General features: G+C 37.0%; 1 protein-coding gene across 1 annotated transcript in view; it reads left to right on the plus strand.

Annotated features, from left to right (window-relative positions):
* Positions 1 to 23,175, plus strand: part of erf (Ets2 repressor factor) — a 115,209-nt gene that overhangs the window by 60,525 nt on the left and 31,509 nt on the right. Inside the window, exon 2 of the mRNA XM_055157218.1 lies at positions 11,744 to 11,978. Coding sequence (XP_055013193.1) covers positions 11,744 to 11,978 — 235 coding nt within the window. The remainder of the gene's footprint in view (positions 1 to 11,743; positions 11,979 to 23,175) is intronic.

Raw genomic sequence — 23,175 nt, forward strand, 5'->3', positions numbered from 1 at the left:
ATCACGATTTCGATTTGTGCGTCAAACGATCTTCAAACTCATAATCGAGTTGAAACGATTAAGCTTAACAAATATAAGTATATTTATTTTTAAATACAGAGATTGTAGAACAGCTGGATATGTAGTTTATTTTGGATACATTTATGTTTTTCTGTCTTATTTCTTGTTCAAAGTATGATATTTTTGTTTTATACATCGTAAAACTGCTCTAACATACGTATTTGTAGCCAGAATTGATTTTAAATTTGAAAGTTTTGTGTAAATTATCAATAACAAAGTGTTTTTTTGAGAGAGAAATGCTGAATAAATGCATCGTGTAACTAAAAAATAATCGTTTGAATAATCGTGATTTCAATATTGACCCAAATAATCGTGATAATGATTTTTTTCCGTAATCGAGCAGCTGTAGGTTTAATGAATCTTTCTGCGTGACGAGCCAGTCCCTTCTGCATTCGGTTTAAATCCAGAAGGGTCTGGAATTGAACCATGAAAGCGTGAAAATCAAAAAATCCAAACTTGAAACGATCCAACCACAGCCGCTAATTTGTATCGCGTTTCCCTCAAATGCAGAAGACGTCTCCTCTCAAATTCTCTCAACATTCAGAACAAAATATTCGGGGTATTCTATAATTAGAGGTACATTTCATGGCCGTTTGCTGTATTTATGAATTGTACCATTATTTCCTGGAAGCAGTGATAGTTTTCTCATTGGTCCATCCTCACATTGGACAAAATTTGGTGACCTGATGGCATTATTAAACGATTACTGTAGAATCCATCACTTTATCTGCTGTAGAGAGCCTTTTTTGCTTGTCCGTTTTTCAAATTTCAAAGTTTCAGATCCAAAATCTATATCTGACCGGATAAATTTGGTCTTGTATAAAGAAGTGTAATGATATTAAAGTCTCACGATACGATATCATCACGGTATGAACCTCACAGTACGATATCATTATTGCGATATCGTATGAAAGCTCACGATTTGGTATTGAATGGAACAGTATTCAAATCTCTCGGTACGATATTTTCACAATATACATCTCACTGTTAGATTTTTATTGCGATATTTTCAGGCTAATGTGCAACATTTTCCTCTTAAAATGCCTTGACAAGACTTAATCCAAAGAGCTAAGACTTAAAAGTGCTTAGAACTGTTATTTCTTCTTGTCTACACTGAAATGGAGCAAAGGATCATGGTCTATGTAGTTCCCTCTGTCTTTTTTTTAGCTATTGCTGCACCATAACTCTTCATTTAAGCAAAGAGACTTCTAATTCAATATATTGTGATGGTCCACGATATTATTGTCAGAACTTTGACGATACGATATCACGATATTTCGGTTATTGTTACATCTCTACTTATATAACATCCTCAAATGTTAGAAAAGGCTGATTTCTTAAGATGGTGAGAATTACTTTAATATAAGACTGCAACAAGTCAAATTTAAGAGCAAATTGAAATGGTGGACTGAATTTATAAAAACTGTAAGACCAGATTTTGTTTGACCCTTTATTTTGTTTTTCTTGCGTTGCATGCTGGGAATTATTTTGGTCGGCGGCAAGAAACACTAATTCAACATGACTGACAGAGCGAGAAAGCACGTAAAGGGTATTGATCCCGGTTATTTATCCACTCTAACGACAGAGGACCCAAGACCATTTGACCAGAAATTGGTCATAAGCATCGATGGACGACAAATCACGTCGGAATCGCCAACTACCTGGACAAATATTCACTTCGGCGATATCCACAATGACTTGGTGGAAACTCCTGGGCCATTCACAGCAGAAAAGATGAAAGTCCTACAAGAGTCTCGATGTGTTGTTGAACTTGTTGGAGTCCACGGTTTGTTAGGATCTTCTACGTTTGCTCTGCGAATGTTTGAAAGCCGTTTAATTCACCGTTAGCGGTTCTTTTCACTCGGAATACGAAAAAGACTATTTCCTTCTTCCGTGCTTCTATTTGTGCATCCGATAATGCAGCAGGAATTTACCATTATCGGGGATAAATACGCGAGGTTACGCACTGTGTTTGACCGCTATCGTGTTTCTTGCCTCCGACCAAAATATTTCCCAGCATGCAACGCGGGCTTTTAATAACAATGACTTCAGGTGAAACTCGCCTATAGGCTCATTCAAAAAATAATCCCTCATAAAACTGCAATGGTTCACGGTAAAGTCACAAACTCAACAACACAGTGATATTTGAAAAGCCATTTCTCAGGTTTAACCCTCTTGTTTGAAATAATCATCCTGTTTTAAAGCGTACCCAGCTGAGATGAGTAATAGTTAGGTGCTTTGATTGTCATTTATGTAAAAATCAATGTCGTTTATCAGTCCCTTATGTTGTTTTTTCCCATTTTTTATGTGTAAGCAGCCATGAACTCGCTCTCTGATTAGTTTAGAAGACGAAATACAGCTCCAGATCCGCTCGTCTTTGTAAAGTTTTGTCAAAGCGTGTGGTTCTGGCTGGTCAGGTAAAATTAATCTATCAAGACTGGCAACTAAGCTACCATTATATAGCCCTTTACGACCGTTTAGGATTGCTTCAGAACACAACTCCAGGTATGTTTTTAATGAGGATGCAGCGTTATAACATAAATCAGAAAATGACGTCATACGGACCCTTTAATGTGTCTCTTGAACAAAGCGTTTATAAGATCCTAGCAGATCCGTTTAGAGTGGGATGAAAGGCAGTCTCCTCCACACCTGCACACCTGATAGCCCGGCCTCCTTCTGTTTCCATGACTCAACTTTTACTCCGTTTACACCCACTATGAATAATGTGGACAGCTCTGGGCCTATACACGGACACTCTCATATCACCCATTCTGAACGAGCTTTAATGTCCCAAATGGAGAAACCGAACACCGCACAAACTCCAAACAATGTTACATAAATGAGATGAGACCCAAAGATAAAAAAATTAAAAAAAAATCAGTGAAATGAGTAACTGTTAGTCAGAGGTGATGGAGTTACATGTATTGTTACAGGAATAGTCGATCCTAATAGGAAAGATTAACAATGCACTTGACAACTGGGATCCGTTTTTGTTTTGGAAAATATTTTCATGTATTATTGTAGTTCTTAGCTGTAGTTTTTAAATGGTAAATATTTGACAAACCCTCGGCATTAGGTACAGTGCATTAAAATGGAAATCTGAACCTGTAAAAAAGGAGATTACTCATAATTTCCACCTTGAGATGTCATGTTATATACAGGCTGTTAACTTAAACGACTACTTCATGACGTCACAAGATGGAGCAGAGCATTTTAAGCTTTGGTGATGTAGACAGACTAATAAAGATTTACTCAAACATGTGAATGAAACAAAACACAGCTCCAGGTCTGTTTTTGATGAGGTAACAACATTATAACATGGTGTAAAGCTCACAAGAGTCAATTCAGCCAAATACAGGACCTTTAAAATGTTAGTTTTTCAGTAAGAAATGCATTAACCCAATAACATAAATTATCAGAAGACCAAATGAACCTTATTGGACTGATCCTGTACTAATTGTCATAGGAAATGGTTATTTTTTTCAGACCAGGGGCTTTGTTCTGACTGCTCACTTAGCGGTCTTCCTCAGAGCGGTCACGTGATGTTCACTCTGAGGAAGACCGCTAATGAGCAGGCGAAAAACTGTCAGGTATGAAAACAAACCCTTCGTCTAAAAAAAAATAACCTACTAACAGTACAATACCACAAAGTAATATAATACTATTTTCTAAGAGTGTAACAGTACACAGAAGTCACGGTTCGGTACCTACCTCGGTTTTGAGGTCACAGTTCGGTTCATTATTTGTGGTTTTATTAAATCAACAATTTATTTTAACATTATACAAACTGGAAAATAAAATCATGGCAAAATGCTGCTTGGTGATACAAGTAAGTTAAATAAAATCTTCTCAAATAAGCAATAAATGTATGAATTCCATGCTGGCAAAAAGTGAAAGTGAGGACCGCAGTGGGATGACCGTAGTTTTGCGAGGATTCACGTGGTTTTACGAGGGACGTAGTCAAGGCGGGCGGCAATTGTTGTCAAGGCGGCCGGCCAAACTGTAAAGCGTTTCGGGAAACACTGCCGCCCCGATCACGGATGAGTTCCCTCGTGAATATAAAAGAGTTAAACTTTCCCTGTAGCTGCACATGTAGTGGTGGAATGTAAACACACAAATTGCGCAAATTCACTCGTGCACAGCCCTGCGCCGAACCAAACGTCCCGTACCGAAACAGTTTGGCACGAACACATGTACTGTTACACCCCTAGTATTTTCTATATATATTTTAAACTAATATCTAGAGTAGACCTGGAAATTCTGATGCCTTAATCTTAAATCGTAATCTAATATTATGTTTTTATAGCACATTCATAGATTAAAGTAGCCTATATTTTACACAAATGAGCATGTGTTACTCCAATGAATGATCAAATTGGTCCAATCTTCTACTACACATCTGAGCCTTTGTCTGTTTTAATCTTAACTTTTAATCTAATACATGTTTTTATAGTGCATTTATGGATTAAAGTAGGTCCAGCCCTCCACCACGTACCTGGATTTGATTTTTTTTGTTGTATACGAAATGTTTTTTTACATTACATTTACATTTTTTACATCATTTTTGCATTAGTTGAAAATGTCGAAATGGATATATACACGTAATGCTTCAGTAACTCGTCACTCACTTTTCTTTGACCAGTATTTGTGTCTGTTTGACTTCTCGGGTCAGTGGAAAACACCGTACCTCCTACACGCCGCCTAAAGCCCCAGAGTTGAACACAGATCACTTCCACCTGTCTCTTTTCATTCTGTGACCGACTCAAAGGACTTCAAATGGGCCCCAGCCGTTCCTAATATTTCCTACAAATACATAAAATCAACCCTAACCGTAACACATCGACTACAGTCAAACTCCGTTACATAAAAGGTTTCTAGGAGCACATCTGGCCGCCATCTCCTCCAGGTGCATTACTTTATAGCTGTCATCTGTTCCTTTTGTGTGGTTGTTTTTATGTCTTATTGTTTTTTATGGTATTTTTTTATGACGCCGCCTCGAGCAGTTTCCTCCTCCTCTGCAGACTCGCAGTAATACAATACGCTATCACATGTCACGTAATTGAGTAAATGTACTTGGTTTGGAGCTAAGGTGAGAAGGGCCATCGCTATTTTCTGATCTGTTATGATGATGTTGTCAAAAACGTACCTGGACTTGTTTTATTACATTCACACATGTTTAACACACAAGCCCTGCATATTTAGAAGTTCTTTTGTTCAAGTTCTTCTTCTTGTGAGGTCACGAGTAACACAAGAAGTGCTCCTATGTGTTTTTAAAGTCCTTACACCTTCACTAGTTTTGTTAATTAGAAGTGTTAGAGCTGAAATGATTAAAGCTTTTTTTAAATATATAAATAAGTATATTTATTTTATTTTTTTAATATAGAGATTGTAGAACAGCTGGATTTATAGTTTATTTTGGATACATTTATGTTTTTCTATGCCTTATTTCGTGTTCAAAACATATTTTAGTCTTTTTTTTTGTTTTTGTTTTATACATCGCAAAACTCCTAAGGTACATACTTCTTATTGATAATTTACACAACACGTTCAAATTCAAAATAAATATAGGCTACGAAGTGGGGTTTTTTGAGAGAGAAATGCTGAATAAATGCATTGTGTCACTAAAAAATAAAAGTTTTAATAATCGTGATTTCAATATTGACCCAAATAATCGTGATAATGATTTTTTTTTTTCCATAATCGAGCAGCCGTAGGTTTAATGAATCCCTGCGTGACGAGCCAGTCCCTTCTGCATTCTGTTTGAATCCAGAAGGGTCTGGAATCGAACCATTAAAGCGTGAAAATCTAAAAATCCAAACTTGAAACGATCCAACCACAGGCGCTTGTGTATCACATGTTCCTCAAATCATCTCCTCTCAAATTCTCACAACGTTCAGAACAAAATATTCGGGGTATTCTATAATTAGGGGTACGTTTCACGTCCGCTCACTGGAATTATTTCCTGGAAGCAATGACAGTTTGGTCCATCAGCCACACATTGGACAAAATTTGGTGACCTGATAGCGTTAGTGATTATTCCAGAATCCATCACTTTATCTGCTGTAAAAGTATTAGTCCTTATAGAGCTAAAAGTAAAAGTATTTCATGGAGACTTTGAGATCTTGTATTGATTTTTATACCTATTGTTTTTTTTTTCTACCTGTTTTTATTAGTACCATATATTTTTGAATTGCTCAAATTATGAACTTGATCAAATAAACCCCTCAGCCTTGGCTAATAATAAGTACTTTTTACTTTTCAGTCCAGTTAAAAAATGTACTATAGTAGAAAGTAGATATTTTCTCTCAAATATAGTGAAGTAATAGTAAAAAGTATCCAGTTTATTTAAGTACAGATACCTAAAATGTGTTAAGTTACGTAAATACAATACTTTACTTTTACTTTATTTTCCACCCATAGACTGTATGCATAAATGGACATACACTACCGGTCAAAAGTTTTAGAACACCACAATTTTTCCAGTTTTTTTATGGTTTGTTGTTGACCAAAACATTCTAAACTTTTGATTCATGAAAGTGTCCACCTTTGGCAGATATAACAGCTGAACACACTCGTGGCTCGTTCTTTTTACAATAGAAATCAAATATTCTTCAGAAAGTTCTTCCCAAGTCTGTTGCAGAAGTTCGCATAAATGTGTGGCACTTGTAGGTTGCTTCACTCTTCTGTCCAGTTCATCCCAAACCAACTCGATGGGGTTTAAGTCTGGACACTGTGCTGGACACTCCATGTTTTCAAGTTTACCATCTTGTTCTTTTTTCCTGAGGTAGTTTTGTCAGAGCTTGGGCTTGTGTTTTGTTGTTTTCTCTTTTTTTTCTTTAACCTCTGTCTATTCTGTTCTTAACTTTGTACCATTTCAAGCCCTTCACTGAACTTGCACAACTTGAATTGCAATAAATACCTTGAAAAATGACTGTGTTCTAAAACTTTTGAGTGGTAGTGTATCTAATGCCCTAGAAAAACCGTAACCATGAGCATCACAAGCTTCATTTGAAAACGTATGGAGCTGAACACGATGAGTTACATCACGCTCGCTTAGTCCACTTTAAAAAAAAAATTTATACAGTCTATCGTTCCACTACAGGCTGTACTTGAACTGTAGTTAAAAGGGAAAAAAATATATTGCAGGAGTCTTAGTTGCTAATCCTAGTACAAGTTATAATAAAAAAAGTACTGGAGTCACCTTCAATCTCTACCTATTGCACAACAGTTATAGCCTCATAAGTTCTGTACGTTTATTTGAGAGTTTTATGTAAGATCGAACCGCTTATGTGTTCGTTATCCTTGAAAACTCTCCAGTCTTTTTTATCCAAACAGAAAATGCCACTGAAAGGGTAACCTCGGCGTTTGAAGTAACGTATTGATCCGTGTGTCTATAAATAGACTTGTTCACGTGTGATGCCGCAGTATTGGTTATATCATCCACTCAGAGCTGTACAGTGGGACTTTGGCCTCTGGACCTCACCACCTCATCACCGCTCTCCCATGAGCTGTTCACATCTGACTGCGAGGACTGTTACGAGCATCACTGCCATAACTCAGTTCATTCTAATACTTATATTTACGCAAGGGGTGACATTTGAGTCCTATTTACAGGGCCCATATTACGCTGTTTATTATGCTGTGTTTTAATGTTGTTTTTAGGGCTGGGTATCATTAAGAAGTTGCCGATACGATACATATCACAAGAGAGTGAGCTTTTGGTTCAATTTGATATATTTTAAAGCGATTCGATATGATTCAATAAAAAATAAAGACTAAATCATGTCTGTGATACAAAAAGTCTTTGTTAAACCACTTCTTGGGCAAAGTTCATATGAAACACAAACACTTTAATCATCAAAACAGTGAAAATGTCAAATGTGTCACATAAACAAGTTTCCTTCCTCTAAACAAGCAACAAAACTGTAGCGCTGTAACAAAATAATTTGGTAAAATATACCAAAAATACTCTTGGTGATATATCGATCATCACATTAAATGATACGATATATCGATGTTTAAATATTTTTACACACCTCTAGTTGTTTCCTCATCAAAAACAGACCTGAAGTTGTGTTTTGTTTCATTCACACATGTTTAACACACAAATCCTGCATATTTAGGATGAGTGATACAGAAAGTGCTCCACTGTGTTTTTAAACTCTACATACTTTTACTGAAATGATTGGGCTACTTTCAAACATGCAGTTTCCAATCTCTACTGAACTAAAGATAAAAGGATCTGTTAACTTGAAAACTAAAACTTCATGACATCACAAAGTGGAACAGAGCATTTTGAGCTTTGGCGATGTAGACAGACTAATAATAAAGCGTTACTTAAACATGCGTGAATGAAACAAAACACAATAAGAGCAGTCAGACCTATTTACCCAGTTGGCAGTGCAATTCCAGCTCTCACAGATGACTGCTGTAGTTGTGTCCTCGGGCAAGACACTGTAAGTTCCTCAACTTGAATGAATAGTTATAGTGCAGCAACATAGCTATAAAAAAAACGTAGGGAACTACATAGACCATGATCCTTTACTCAGTTTTTGTACAGAATTACTAGTACATTAAGAAATAACTCTTATCAGCACTTTTAAATCTTAATTCTTTTTATTTAATTATGACTAAAAGAAAAGTCTTGTCAAAGCATTTTAAAAGCAGAACGTATCCTATCTACAATTCTATAAGCCTCTCCAAAATATTCCAATAAATATCGTACTGTGAAATGAATATTGTGAAATGTATTGATTGAAAAACTGGGTCGCGACCCTCGGGTGGGTCACAAGAGATTTTTTTGGGGTCGCCTTGTCACGATCTGCATGTAGGTGGAAATGTTAAGACATGTTTTGTATTTCTAGTCGTTTTGTAATTATTTTATCGACTATTTTGTTCTAGTATTGCTGGTTCAATTGAATGTTGAAAAGAAAAAGAAATGAGCTACATTAATGTCCAAATAGGCGACTTTCTGGTTTTTCATTGTTTAAAACTTGAGTAATACTAATTGTTCAGAGAGACACGATCATTCAGTCAACAATAAAATATCCTCATTAATGCTCAATAATTGTCAAATCCACTTTTATTTTGTGATTTATGAATAACGTCTCTTGACTTGGGTCGTGAATGACTTTTAAAATATGGGTCCCCAGAAAAAAAAAAGTTTGGGAAACACCGTTTTTAATTAACTATCAGTGTTGATGTAATGTCTGGAAAAGGGAAAAGTGGGCAGATAACATAAGATGACTCTTCGTTCTGCTCCTTCTCATTCATTTCTTGTATGTTTAATGTCTTTTCATACTTTAAGAATGCGATAAACAAATAAATAAATCAAACAATATCGTACAGAGAGGGTTGGATATCGTCACATCCTCAGTATTTACGCAGCCGCAGCTTTACCAGTGGAGAACTCCAGTGTGGGAACGCGATTGTAACCTTGGTATTTAGCAGCGCGTGTCTCTTTACAGTTGCATAAACACAAAGTGGCTCATTGTTGCATTGGGCCCATATGTTTCACAGTCTCAGTCATTTTCTCAGCCTATTCACATCTGGTCCTAATGTAGACGCTGTTATGTGTCATTCGGCCTTGTTTTAGAGCTCTGTTGAGTCTTTTACTACCACCCACAGCTCCTTACCAAACATCTACACTTTTAACTATAATGCCATGCGCGGGAGGGAGTCATTATTTACCGATGGTGCTTATAAAACCGAGCTCGCCTGTTTTGTCTTCTCGTATCTCAAGGTTGGAGTAATCTGGTAAAACGGTGGCCTATCTCGCGCTTTGATGCTGATAGCGTGCCGTGTTTTTGATTGAGATGCAGTGTGGGAAAAAGTGGCGTATGAGAAGTTTTCAAAATGCCTGGTTTTGTTCTGGGAGATTTTGAGTAACTGGTGTTTTTAATTGAAATGAAGATACGTAGACATCTGGGCGCGCTCTGGTAGCATATGGCAAGAAAATATGCGCTGGTTAATGAGCGTGAGTTGTAATTGCCTTAGCTCTGTTACCTGTTGATCGTTTTTCGAAAACATTCCTTTGTGTGCTTTATAAAATAGCCGTTTAATGTATTGATTCAATGCTATGGTATTGTAGTTATCGAAAATAGACTTAAATCTAGTCTTTGGTCTTCCTCTAGGTCTTCAATTCAGCTCAAAGATCAGTATACTGTATTTTTTGGACTACAAGGCGCACTGAATTATAAGGCGCAATATCAATAAAGTTGAATTCTCTCATCTATTTTAAGTTAAACAAACAGTAAGTGAAGTGAAACATTAAGTGAAACAAACGGACGACCTTTGAGACTGATTCCCTGAGCCCAGGCGTCCACGATCAATTGGCAGATCGTGGCGTAATTCGCCCGGCGTTGCCTCCTTGTCTTGGTGAATGTGTATTATAAATGTGAATGTGGGTGGATCATTTAAGTTTTTTTATTTCCTTCGAGGACAACTCAAATATACATTGAGTAATAATGTGTTCAATGCAATTTTGTGCACATTTGTTTACGTTTTAAAGAAATGAAACTTAAAACCACATGACTCATTTGCATAAACTATAAGAAAAAAAAACGCTCGCTCCTTGTACACTGATGCCCTCAGCTTCTATCAGACTTACTCCTCGAGGCTCCTGACTACGGTTGCTGTAATGCTCCAATGACAATCCATCAGGCGGTGCGGCTTTGTAGCTTACCAAAGTCGTACTAAAACATTTTGACAGATTTTTGAGCGCCGTGTATCACATAAAATTGTTTCGAGGTTAGTAAGCACAACCAGAAGTTCCCAAACGTGGTGTACATTGGTGAAAGAAGAACAAAGGTCATTGAGTTGAATAAACAAAACATCGTGATGACACAAAATGTTACTAGATCGTACCTTATCAAATATAACTGTCAATGAACTTACCTTACTTTTGTAACAACCTTTTACTTGTTCTTACCTGTTTTTTTGGATAACTACTATTGGACAAAAACTGGCACAAAGTTAGAAATTCTGTGTGAGCATAGATTAAACTAAGGTACAATTGTTTTCATAATTATAGCTTAAAAAATAATGCTGTGAGTTGCAGTAGAAACGACTTAAAGTTGGTGGAGCGAATCCCAAACAAATAAGGTTCATCATTTGTGTATCATAAATTTGGATATTTCTTACAAAAACATAGATATTACTCTGAAATAATGGTTTAATAAAATTTTAGAACATGCAATCCAATACACTTCATTTATATAGTACATTTCACAAACAAAAACGGCACTCAAAGTTGCTGCCGTTGCTGGATGGTATCTAAGAATTTCACTAAACTACTACTAGACTAAACTGAAAACTAAACTAAAAAACTAGACCAAAATCTAAACTTAAAAAAAGATAAAACCTAGACTAAAACCTAGACTAAAACCTAGACTAAAACCTAGACTAAAACCTAGACTAAAACCTAGACTTAAAACCCCAGACTTAAAACCCCAGACTTAAAACCCCAGACTTAAAACCCCAGACTTAAAACCCCAGACTTAAAACCCCAGACTTAAAACCCCAGACTTAAAACCCCAGACTTAAAACCCCAGACTAAAACCCCAGACTTAAAACTAAATTAAAGGCTGTATAATCTAAAATCTAAAATACAATGGAAATCTAACTGAACACGTGTTGGTCGATCTTTTCTCTGTAGTGAACTGTCCCTCTTTTTTGTCTGCAGGGTTTGCGTTCCCAGAATGGGCCTACAAACCTGAGTCCAGCCCCGGCTCCAGGCAGATCCAGCTGTGGCACTTCATCCTGGAGCTGCTGAGGAAGGAGGAGTACCACGAGGTGATCGCCTGGCAGGGGGACTACGGCGAGTTCGTCATCAAAGACCCCGACGAGGTGGCCCGTCTGTGGGGGGCGCGCAAGTGCAAGCCCCAAATGAACTACGACAAACTCAGCAGAGCTCTCAGGTGGGGAAATAGGACTGCGCCAACTGTGACACCGGAGTTATATTTAATACGTGCCACTTGATTCAGGACTCAGCTTTATTAATCCCACCAGAGGAAAAACACATAGTGATAAACATTCAACACATGGAGTGATTCTGAACAAAGAGCAGCTCAGAGGTCTAAAAAACACCCAATAAAACACATTACATCCACACAGAAAGATGGGTTTCAGGTGCGTTTTCTTGCTGACATATTTATCAACAGCAAGAAAATGAATCCTAACATCTGACTGTGGGGGGAAAAAAGCAATTGGTTTAAGAAATTAACAATAGATGTGGCCAGTGCACGACATTGTATAAACGTCCATGTCCTGTTTACTTTGATTTAACCTTTAAATAGCCACAGTTATTATTAGTACTTGACAATAGCTTTATTAATCTTATGCACTGTAAAAGAAAAGTTTCCGTATTTTAATGTCTAGGAGTCGTTTAAAAATATTGCCAAGTAAAGTCTTGACCTGAATGTTTAGACACTTAGGTGGTAATCCTGTCCCGTCTGTGCTTCTCAGTTTAGTGTTACCGGATCTGAACTTATGAGCTTTGGACTCCTCCTGAACTTTGACCTTCCTCTGACCCTCTAGTTAAATAAGGCCAACGTTTTTGTTTGTTTTTTGTGACAAGTTCAAGTCAGGGTTTTTTTTTGTCTTAGGATTTTCATGCTTTATATTTTGATTTCAAGCTATTTTATCCTGTCATGTACTAAAATCACATTTTATTACAGAAAACCCTTAAAAATTTATTGCCGTTTTAATGGAAATATCTGGCAACCCAAAGTGAAGACCTCATTTTGCTTTCTAATTCTCATTTTTGCAATTCAGAAATCAGGATTTGAATTGTCATCAGTGAAATCAATATGCGATTAGACAATGTTAACTTCATTTCAGAGTTGGGTAATGTCCATGAAATATTTACAAACCATTCGGGGTGTGCGAAAATGTTTAAATATCGATATATCGTATCGTTTAATTTGATGATACAGTATCGATATCGTGGACTGCTGTATCACTGTGTCGCCAAGAGTAATTTTTGGTATATTTTACGAAATTATTTTGTCCAAGAGCTACAAAACTGTTGACATTTTGACTGTTTTGATGAGTAAAATTTGTGTTTTTCATATTAACTTCACACAAATTTAGTGGACTTTTAGTAGCCTGATTCGTCAGCCGGTTTCACTTTGTGGAAACCGTCTGACCTCGCAGCATTAGGATTCGTTCGTTCGACGGTAGGTTGGTACTTTTTTAATTTAACCAATCGCTTTTAACTGGTACTTTAAGCTTTTCCCAAATCCTGTAGAAAGAAAGGCAATAACGTCTTTCCCTTTGTTAAAATTCACCAAACATTCTCTTTGTTCCGGCTTTAAATCCTCGATCTCGGGAATCGTTGCCGACACAGAATATATGGCTCTTCGCTGAGTGGCTGGTGCCCGAACTCGCACTTTCGAGGTTTTTGCGAGCCGTCTAGTGTATTCTGATTCCTGACCTAGTTGCTGGAGAGAAATGAAATTGAGCCGAGGCACTAAAAAGCCATGATTTAGCCTTTTTTTTTTTTTTTTTTTGCACTGAACTGTATTGAATGGATGTGAAATATCTCGTATCGAATCAAAAGCTCACTGTAAAAACTCAAAAAGCGCATCGTATCATGGCCTATGTATCGACAGCTTCTTAATGTTACCCAGCCCTTCAAACCATCTTATATATTTTTAAGTCTTTATGATACAAAAATATCTTGTACTGCCATAACAACAGCTCCATTCTTATTTTTTCTTTTTCATATTGGCTGTGTTTCTCCCCAGTCTCCTTGTGTGTCTCATGCTCCACCTGCGTCACTGAGCACATGGCCTATTAGCATCGTTTAATCAGATCTAAACGCGTTCCTGCTCCGGCTCCAGTTCTCTACGTCAGCCCCCGTTCACATCATTCACTTCAGACGCACCCATTTTCAGCCCTCTCACCTTTTGTCACGGCTCCGTCACCGCCTCCTGTTGTGAATGAACGATTGGACCAAATTGCTCCACTTTTGAATGCGCTGAACCTTTTTAGCACGAGGGAGAAAGACGGCGGACGGAAGTGCTAAAAACAGAACCACGGCAATTAAAAATCTCTAACCCTTTATTATACTTTGACAATGGTGGTAGTTTTAGTAATAGTTTTAAAACGCTACAAAAAGTAAAGTCTATTTAAGTTCAAATTACTCAAATTAAGAAGATTTAACTTGATTTGAGTAAATTTCACCTGACAAATAAAATGATCTGAACATGAAATGAGTCTTTCTTAGTCAATTTAGTTGCTTGTTTTAAAGGTGCACGATGTGATATTTTTGATAGGGTGTCCATCATTTGCTTGTTTCCATGGAGATGTCATTGCTCTGTCTGGAATGTTCCACAGTATGACATTAAACAAGCTCTACTTTACATGTCTTCAGTTACAGGTAGTTTTATAGCTCAAAATACCTTGAAAAACAGGCTTTCTGAGTGTGAGCAGGGTCTCCTCTCCACAGATCTGACCTGTAACTTGGACTGGTTTGGTGTCCATGAACATAGAAAGGTTTAATGCCATACTGTGAAACATTCCAGACAAAGCAATACCTTCTCCATTATGGCTGAGTATCATTAAGAAGTTGCCGATACGATACATGCCTCGATACAGTGCACATTCGGTTCGATACGATATAGTTTTAATCGATTCTGTACGGTTCAATAAAAAATAAAGACAAAATCATGGCTGTGATGCTAAAAGTCTTTGTTAAACCACTTCTTGTGCAAAGTTAATATGAAACTATTTTAATCATCAAAACAGTGAAAATGTCAAATGTGTTGCATAAATTAGTTTTCTTCCTCTAAACAAACAACAAAACTGTAGCTGTAACAAAATAATTTAATAAAATTTACCAAAAAATACTCATAAGGAGGGATGGCAAAGAAAACTGGGAAGAAACGCAGCCAATTTGAGAAAAAAAGAAACGATAAGAGTGGAGTTGTTGTTATGGCAGTACAAGATATTTTTGTATCAAAGATTTAAAAAATATGTAAGATGGTTTGTAGGGCTGGGTAACATTAAGAAGTTGTTGATACGATACATAGGCCACGATATGATACGCTTTTCAGTACTGTGAACTTTTTATTCAATACAATTCAATACGATATATTTCATATTGATTCAATACAGTTCAGTGAAAAAAAGGCTAAATTATGGCTGAGATACTAAAAATCTACTAAGTTTGTGCGAAGTTAATATGAAAAACACAAATTTTACTCATCAAAACAGTGAAAATGTCAACACTTTTGAAGCTCTTACACAAAATAACTTAAAATATACCATAAAATACTATTGGCCATATACCGATACATCAGCCCACAATATCAATACTGTATCATCACAGTAACGATACGATATATCGATATTTCTATATTTTTGCACTCCCCTAATCTTCATAAAAACATTTTTTCCCCTATTTCAAGTACAAAAAGTCTAATTTCATTGGTAGATAATTTTAATTGTCATGTGAAATTTACTCAAATCAATGTTCTTAATTGAAGTTAGTTCAAAGATTTTAGTGTTTGTAGTGCTGTAAGTTGCGGCAGAATATAAAACTAATCGAGTCGTGGGAGCAGCAGTCTAAGCAGGGACTCCAGATTCCCTCACCACAGTGCCTTTCCAGAGAGACGTCCAAGAGGCGTTCAGAGATGCGCCTCTCAACATGGAGGAGCAGCATCTCGACTCCAAGCTCCCACATGTGACTGAGCTCCTCCTTTATCACTAAGGAAGCACCCAGCTCATTTTGATGACTTGTGTCCTCTTAAAGGTGATGATTTTGACCCCAGCTACCTCACTCTGGTCTGGACTTTAGTCTGGACATCATATCTTAACCGTTGCATTTTTTTGCTCGTCCTTGGAGTTTGCTCGGCACCATAACTTTTTTATTATTCCCACCAGTTTAATTTTAATTACAGCCGCTCGTGTGGGCAGGTACAGAACAAACGCACGTGCCAAACTCTGGGCCAGTCACCCTCCGAGCACTTCCAACACATGTGGGACGCTGCAAAGACAGATTTAGCTCACAGTCTGTTTCGGCCATGTTTGTAGTCCGCGTTGTAGTCATCATTTTCGCCTCCTGGTGTTTTTGTGGGTTGGTTAGTGCTAGTCTGATCACTCACACGCTCCCAGTGAAATGTCATCCCCTCCTCCAGCCCATCTGCGCCTTGTTTGTGCAGCTTTACACCTTTTTATATCCACAACTCACCTCAAATAACGTCGATGTGTTTATAAAATTAGTGGGGTTTGTAATAAAAAACGCAACGGGGCCCAGACGTTGGCTTTTGAAGTGTTTCCCAGAAAAGATAAGCTCGTTTTTACTGGTAGACTAATGAGCAAATAAACTGTTGTGGTGTCAGTGAGCAAGACACTTCAACGCCCACACTGAAGTACACATTTCAGAGCAGTACTTGTAATAGATTATAGAAGGTTAGTCGCAATTAAAGGCGCATTGTGTAACTTTTCTGGTGGAGGGTTTTGTCAATTGCTTTTCTCCATGGTTTTCTTCAATATTGCTTGGTCTGAAATGTTTCACAGTATGGCATTAAAGTGTTCTATCTTCATGGAGCCCAAACCGTACCAAGTTACAGGTCAAATCTGTGGAGAGGCGAGCCCTCTCAGTCAGAATTTCAGTTTTTCTAGGTATTTTTAAGCTTTAAAACCAGTTGTAATTGAATAAATGTAAGGTAGAGCTGTTTAATGTCACACTGTGGGTCATTTCAAGCAGAGCAATGACATATCCATGGAAACAAACAGGTGATGGACCCTTAATCAGAATGTTACATAGTGTACCTTTTAAATTTTTTACAGGTTAATCCCAGTAAACAATTAACCCTATTGTATCATTAAAAAGTCTGAGCTATGACAAATATAGCACAATGATCCAATAAATAGCCATAAAAGATCTTTTTTTCAGCCCTTTACAGCTCAAATCTTACATTATCATATAAAAATGACACAAAATCTCTACATTATCGCAAAGAAAATGTCCACATGAGTCCCGAAATCTATTGTTTCCAACTTTTATATAGTGAACTATATATTATACACAACATTATATTGTACTGTACTTTTACTTGAGCACAATTTTTCAGTCTTCCCACTTCTCCCCATATTACACACTGTATTTGTAACTGAGATAAGAAAAGCATCTGACACAATTAAATGTGGAAAATCACCGGGCAACTCATTCTCTACGTCAATTTGACTCGGTTGTTAAAGCGTAGCCCAGAATGTTCCACTGTATGGCGTTAAAGTCGTCTACTTCTGGCTCAAAAGCTTGCGTTTGTACTGTGTTTGGGCTCGCCTCTCCGCTTGATCTGACCCGTAACTTGGCCTGGTGGTGTCGCATATTTATCTTTATGGAAATGACAAAGAAGAAAGCAAAAAAATAAATAAATTCCAGCTGCTTCTTCAGTTCTGAACAGTTTAGATGAGTGGCGAAGTGTTTTCAACCAAAATAAATGTTTGTCCAGTTGACACATTGAATTTTTTCGTTGCCATGGATTCTACCTGGATGACTGACGGATTTTAAACACTTTATGGAGAAAGATAAGTTTATAAATGCCATACTGTGGAACCGTCCAACAGAGAATTCAGATTTGCACCTTTAACATGCATCGTTTTATCTTCAACCATTACCAGTCTTACCTCAAATTATCTTCATATGTTTATAAAGTGAAATTACAGGAATTGGTCATAAAACACGAGCTGAAACTTTGAAGTATTTCCCAGAAAACATTGCTTCATTTTACTAGTAAACTAATGATCATATAAACTGTTGTGTCCTTGAGCAAGACACTTTCAAGCAAGACATAGACGTAGATGTCTGTGTAATGCCTCTGTCGTCCAGGTATGATCCATAACAACAAGGGATGCGCAAAAATATCAAAATATCGGTATGTCAGTATCAGTATCAAGGACTGCTGTATTGATATATTGCCAAGAGTATTTTTTGGTATATTTTACTAAATTATTTTGTTACAGAGCTACAGTTTTGTTGCTTGTTTAGAGGAAGGAAACTTTTTTATGCGACACATTTGACATTTTCACTGTTTTGATGATTACAATTTTTGTGTTTCATATGAACTTTGCACAAGAAGTGGTTTAACAAAGACTTTAATATCACAGTCTTGATTTAGCCTTTAGTTTTTATTGAACCGTATCGAATCAGAAGTGCACTGTATCGAGATATGTATCGTATCGACAACTTCTTAATGATACCTGGCCAATTTTTTTTTTTTTTTTTTGCGAGTTACACATTGCCCGTATCAAACGCCGTATTTGTGGCTGAGATGGGTATAAGGAAGGGCATCTGGCGTAACCAAATATGTAAAATAAATGAGTAACATGAGGTTTTAAAGGATTTATGGAGAAGATAAGATAACATGTACCAACCGAGGATCAAAGCTGCTGAGCGTGCATACTGTTGTGTCAGTGGTGGTATGTTTAGCAGTTACCGCGGCGACACAACGCACACGTTAGCAAACACTGTCGAAAAAGATTTACGATTGTCGGAAAACTCGAGAAAAAATACAAAATAGACTCTTAAAAATGAGCTGTCTGAATCCATGACCAATGCAAGAGGTCCATAGTCCTTTAGCAGTTTAATTTGTGTTTGATTTTCAATAAAAATGGTGAGTGTGACTAAGGCTGTGCAGTTAATCGAACTTTGATTGCGATTTTGATTTGTGTGTCAAACGATCTCCAAACTCGTATAATAGAGTTAGAGGGATATTTATTTTATTTATATCCAGCTGTTCTACAATCTATATATAATATAGTTTACTTTGGACACATTTATGTTTTTCTAGGGATGTAACAATAACTGAAATATCGTGATATCGTATTGTCAAAGTTCTCACAATAATATCGTGGACCATCACATATCGAATTACTTAAATTAGTCTTTGCTTAAATTAAGAGTTATGGTGCAGCAAAAAGACAGAGGGAACTACAAAGACCATGATCCTTTGCTCCGTTTTAGTGCAGACTACAAGAAGAAATAACGGTTCTCAGCACTTTTTAGTCTTAGTTCTTTGGATTAAGTTTTGTCAAGGTATTTTAAGAGGAAAAAGAAGCATGTTCACAGTTTTGCCTCCACGAAATATCGCAATAAATATCGTACTGTAAGATTCATACCGTCACAATATCGTATCGTGAGACTTGGATATTGTTACACCCCTATGTTTTCCCCTGCTTTTTTCATATTAAAAGTATATTGTATTCATTTTATTTTTTCTACATCGCAAAACTGCTCTAAGGTACATATTTATAGCCTGTATTTATTTTCAGTTTTGCATAAATTATCAATAACGAAGTGTATTTTTGAGATAGAAATGCTGGATAAATGCATCGTGTAACTAAACAATAATCATTTGAATAATTGTGATTTCAGTATTGACAAAAATAATCTTGATAATGATTTTTTTCCATAATCAAGCAGCTCTAAATGTGACTAACTGAAAAACTATCGGCTAGATTGTGTTAAAATAAACAAACTAAAGTCTTAAAGTCTCAGACCGAGCAGTGCCTCCAGTTGGCATCGCACCAGCAGGGAAAGTTGATGCCAGCTGCAAAGTATCAATAGAAAATGCGTCTGGTGTCTATAGTCCAGATTTTGTATGTTACCCACAAAGCCGCTGGTAAACCGCATTGATATCGGAGCGAGTGCAGTTTAAAGGGCTCCTCGTGAGTTCAAAAGAGCGTTTGAAGAAGTGACTGTTAATTTCACTGCTTTGGTTCTTAATACAGGTCAGGACTGGGCGCATTAGGAGGTCTCTGTTGTGGTTAGTTTCACTTTTATGAATGAAAAGCTGTTAATTAATGGCAGTCTTTGAAACACTTCCCTTTTAGAAGTGTAGTATTTATGCGCCATGCCTTATACATGTGTGTTTTTTCTGTGGTTTAGACACTCGGAAGCCCTGTTTGGGTTAATATTAAGGAGGCAGTTGAAAGAGAATCAACTATGACCTCAGTATATAACTTTCTATATTAATTCATGATGCACTGAAATAAGGAGCTCTGTAATTGATTAGTAGTTCTTGATGTGCACTTTCAAGCTGAACTTAATGTGCTTACTACTAGTGTTTTCCGATACCATTTTTTTGGGATCTAACCCCGATACTTGGCCTTGGTGTACTCGCTGATGCCGATACCAGTCCGATACCGCATAGAGGGAAGTTTTGTTACAGCACAATAAGTTGCAACTGTTGATTTGCCGAACATAACGGAACGCTACAATTATCTTTTTTTTATTATGTTAAACAAATTATAATACACAAATTAATAGGCAAAAAGGAAAAAAATAAGGAGTACAGTGACATTTAGATAAGTGTTTCCCAAACTTTTTTTTGGGTCCCATATTTTAAAAGTCACAAACCTTTGCGACCCAAGTCAGTACACGTTATTCGTAAATCACAAAATAAAGGTGGATTTGACCATTATTGATCATTAATGAGGATATTTTATTGTTGACTGAATGATCGTGTCTCTCTTTAAACAATAAAAAACAGCAATAAACCAGCAATCAATCAGAACCAGCAATAAAAGGATCCATATGTTGCCTATTTGGACATTAAATGTAGCCCTTTTTTTTTTTTTTTTTCTTTTCAATATTCAATTGAACCAGCAATATTGGAACAAAATAGTCAATAACAAAATTACAAAATGATATAAATGATATGAGATGATATAAGAGATGAGATGATATAAATTATACATAACATTTCAACTTTTCTAATGAGATAGTTGGGCCTGTCTGCGTTTTTGTAGCGTGTTCCAGCCCAGGGTGCAGGAGCAGAGCGCAACTCACAGGTCAGTGTCAGACCAACATGCAGATCGTGACAAGGCGACCCAAAAAAAAAAAAATCTCTTGCGACCCAATTGAGGTTCTTGACCCAGTCTTTGAGAAACGATGATCTAGATGAAGAAAACTGGGCCATTTTCTCAGTTTTCCCAGATTTTGTCAGAGCTACTATCGCCAAAAGAACCCGCCGTAAGTCATCGTCCAGGTTTCCAAACGTCTGCTGGTTTTGTGACGTAAGCGTGAGTAGAGCCCATACATCTACAAAACTATACATTTGAAATATATAACTCACAACTCACTTCAGTCTCCTGTCAATCCTTACCCTCTCCATCTGTACACGGTCTGCTCCGCTCTGGCCTCACACCTCAAACCCTTTTCTCGTGCATTAAAAGGAAGTTGAGTCTGTCTTGAAAGCGCCGACACCCGCTCCTGATTTGAGATCCATATTGACGCAGGCCTGAGTTGGCGTGTGTTCTCTCACATGTATGCCGCTCACCCTCAGACTCACCCGCTCTGTGCCACCCGCTCGGTGTCACCCATCTGTGAACATTATGTCTCCGTGCTCCTCTTAGCACCCACTCGCAAATATAGCTCTGCGCCGTCTGGAGAGGGAACTGTGGGACCCAAAATGTTTTCACCGAGGAGCAAATCGAATAAAAACAAACACATAAGTTAGGATTGGATTTTTTAAATGTTATTAAAGCTTCCGTATGTAACTTTCTGGAAGTGGCACCTGTGTGATTCCATTGAAATACAATTGAAAAGAAGTTAAAACCATACTTGGAACAGTTCTTCATTTAGATAGATTACCTTTTGTTTTATAGATTAAATTTTGTTATCATATTATATTGTGATTTGTGAGCTACTGTGTCCAAATAATTAAACTTTCAACTTTTTTTCAACTTTATTATTGTCCCAAAGGGAAGTTGGTCGGCAGCAGACGTACAATACAATACAATTCAATAACACACTTAACCACATCTTAATGCTCAACAATGCAGACAAACACTCCCTTAAAAATTGGCAAAAAAAAAAGTAGCCACATTTCCTCAGGACTGATCCAAACTATGAGAGAGCTTTACCCTTACCCTTACCCCTAAGTTTGTCTTAGTTTTATGCCATAGTGTGGAAAAATAAGTGTCAGGTTTGTGGAGATGCAAGCCCATAAAATATAATTTTTTTTAAGTTTTTGTTTTTTGGCTAAAAACTGGGATATAAACCTGGAACTAGGTGTGGGAGAAGACCGGCATCAATAAAATGCTGATATTCAATTTAGTTTTTGTAATTGTTTTTTTGGGGGTAAAAGTTGTGCTCTGGCTTTAAAGAAAAAGAAACTATAAAGCTTTTCACACTTTCACAAACGCCGCATTAAATCTGTAATTTGGGAAACCTGGGGTCCTCCGATCTAAACCTGGAGTCTAAACCTGGAGTCTAAACCTGGAGTCTAAACCTGGAGTCTAAACCTGGAGTCTAAACCTGGAGTCTAAACCTGGAGTCTAAACCTGGAGTCTAAACCTGGAGTCTAAACCTGGAGTCTAAACCTGGAGTCTAAACCTGGAGTCTAAACCTGGAGTCTAAACCTGGAGTCTAAACCTGGAGTCTAAACCTGGAGTCTAAGCCCGGGGACAAGAGACCAATAAAATGTTGATATATAATTTAGTTTTTGTTGTTTTTTGGCTAAAAGTTGTACACTGGTTTTAAAGAAAAAGAAACTATAAAACTTCACACTTTCACAAATGCCACATTAAAACTGTAACTAATTTGGGATTAAACGTTGGATCTAAACCTGGGATTTAAAACCTGGAACAAGACCGGGGGCTAGAGACCAATAAAATGCTGATATAGGTCTCTATGGTCATGATATGGACTAACCAAAGATAAAACCAGGGCTGAACACAGACTTAACTAATTTGAAATAAACAAGAGCTTTCAAATTTAATATAAAACATGAAGAGCTAGAGCTAAACTGGGGACCAAACCAGGACTAACCCAGATCTAAAGAGTTACAATTTATGCAATAATTGTGGTTCTGTTAAAAGTACTTCTTATAGTCCAGATCCTCATACATTACTTCAAACTATAGGAGGTACTTTACCACTTCCCTTTAGAATAATGCATGTTAAAAGCCTTTATACTTAGTAAAAGCCGGCCATATTCAAAGCCTGGTTTAATTAATGTGAATGATTCTGAAGCTCTCACAATAATATATTCCCGGAACCTCAGTTTTTCCTTTTTCTTAGAACGTCACCAGGCTGCCATCACGTAATTATTGTTTTTATAGAAAGTTTTATTCCATCAATCTCTAATTTTAAACGACACGG

Source organism: Boleophthalmus pectinirostris, unplaced genomic scaffold, assembly GCF_026225935.1.
Source record: "Boleophthalmus pectinirostris isolate CB_2022bp ecotype Guang Dong unplaced genomic scaffold, ASM2622593v1 HiC_scaffold_21, whole genome shotgun sequence".
NCBI lineage: Eukaryota > Metazoa > Chordata > Actinopteri > Gobiiformes > Gobiidae > Boleophthalmus > Boleophthalmus pectinirostris.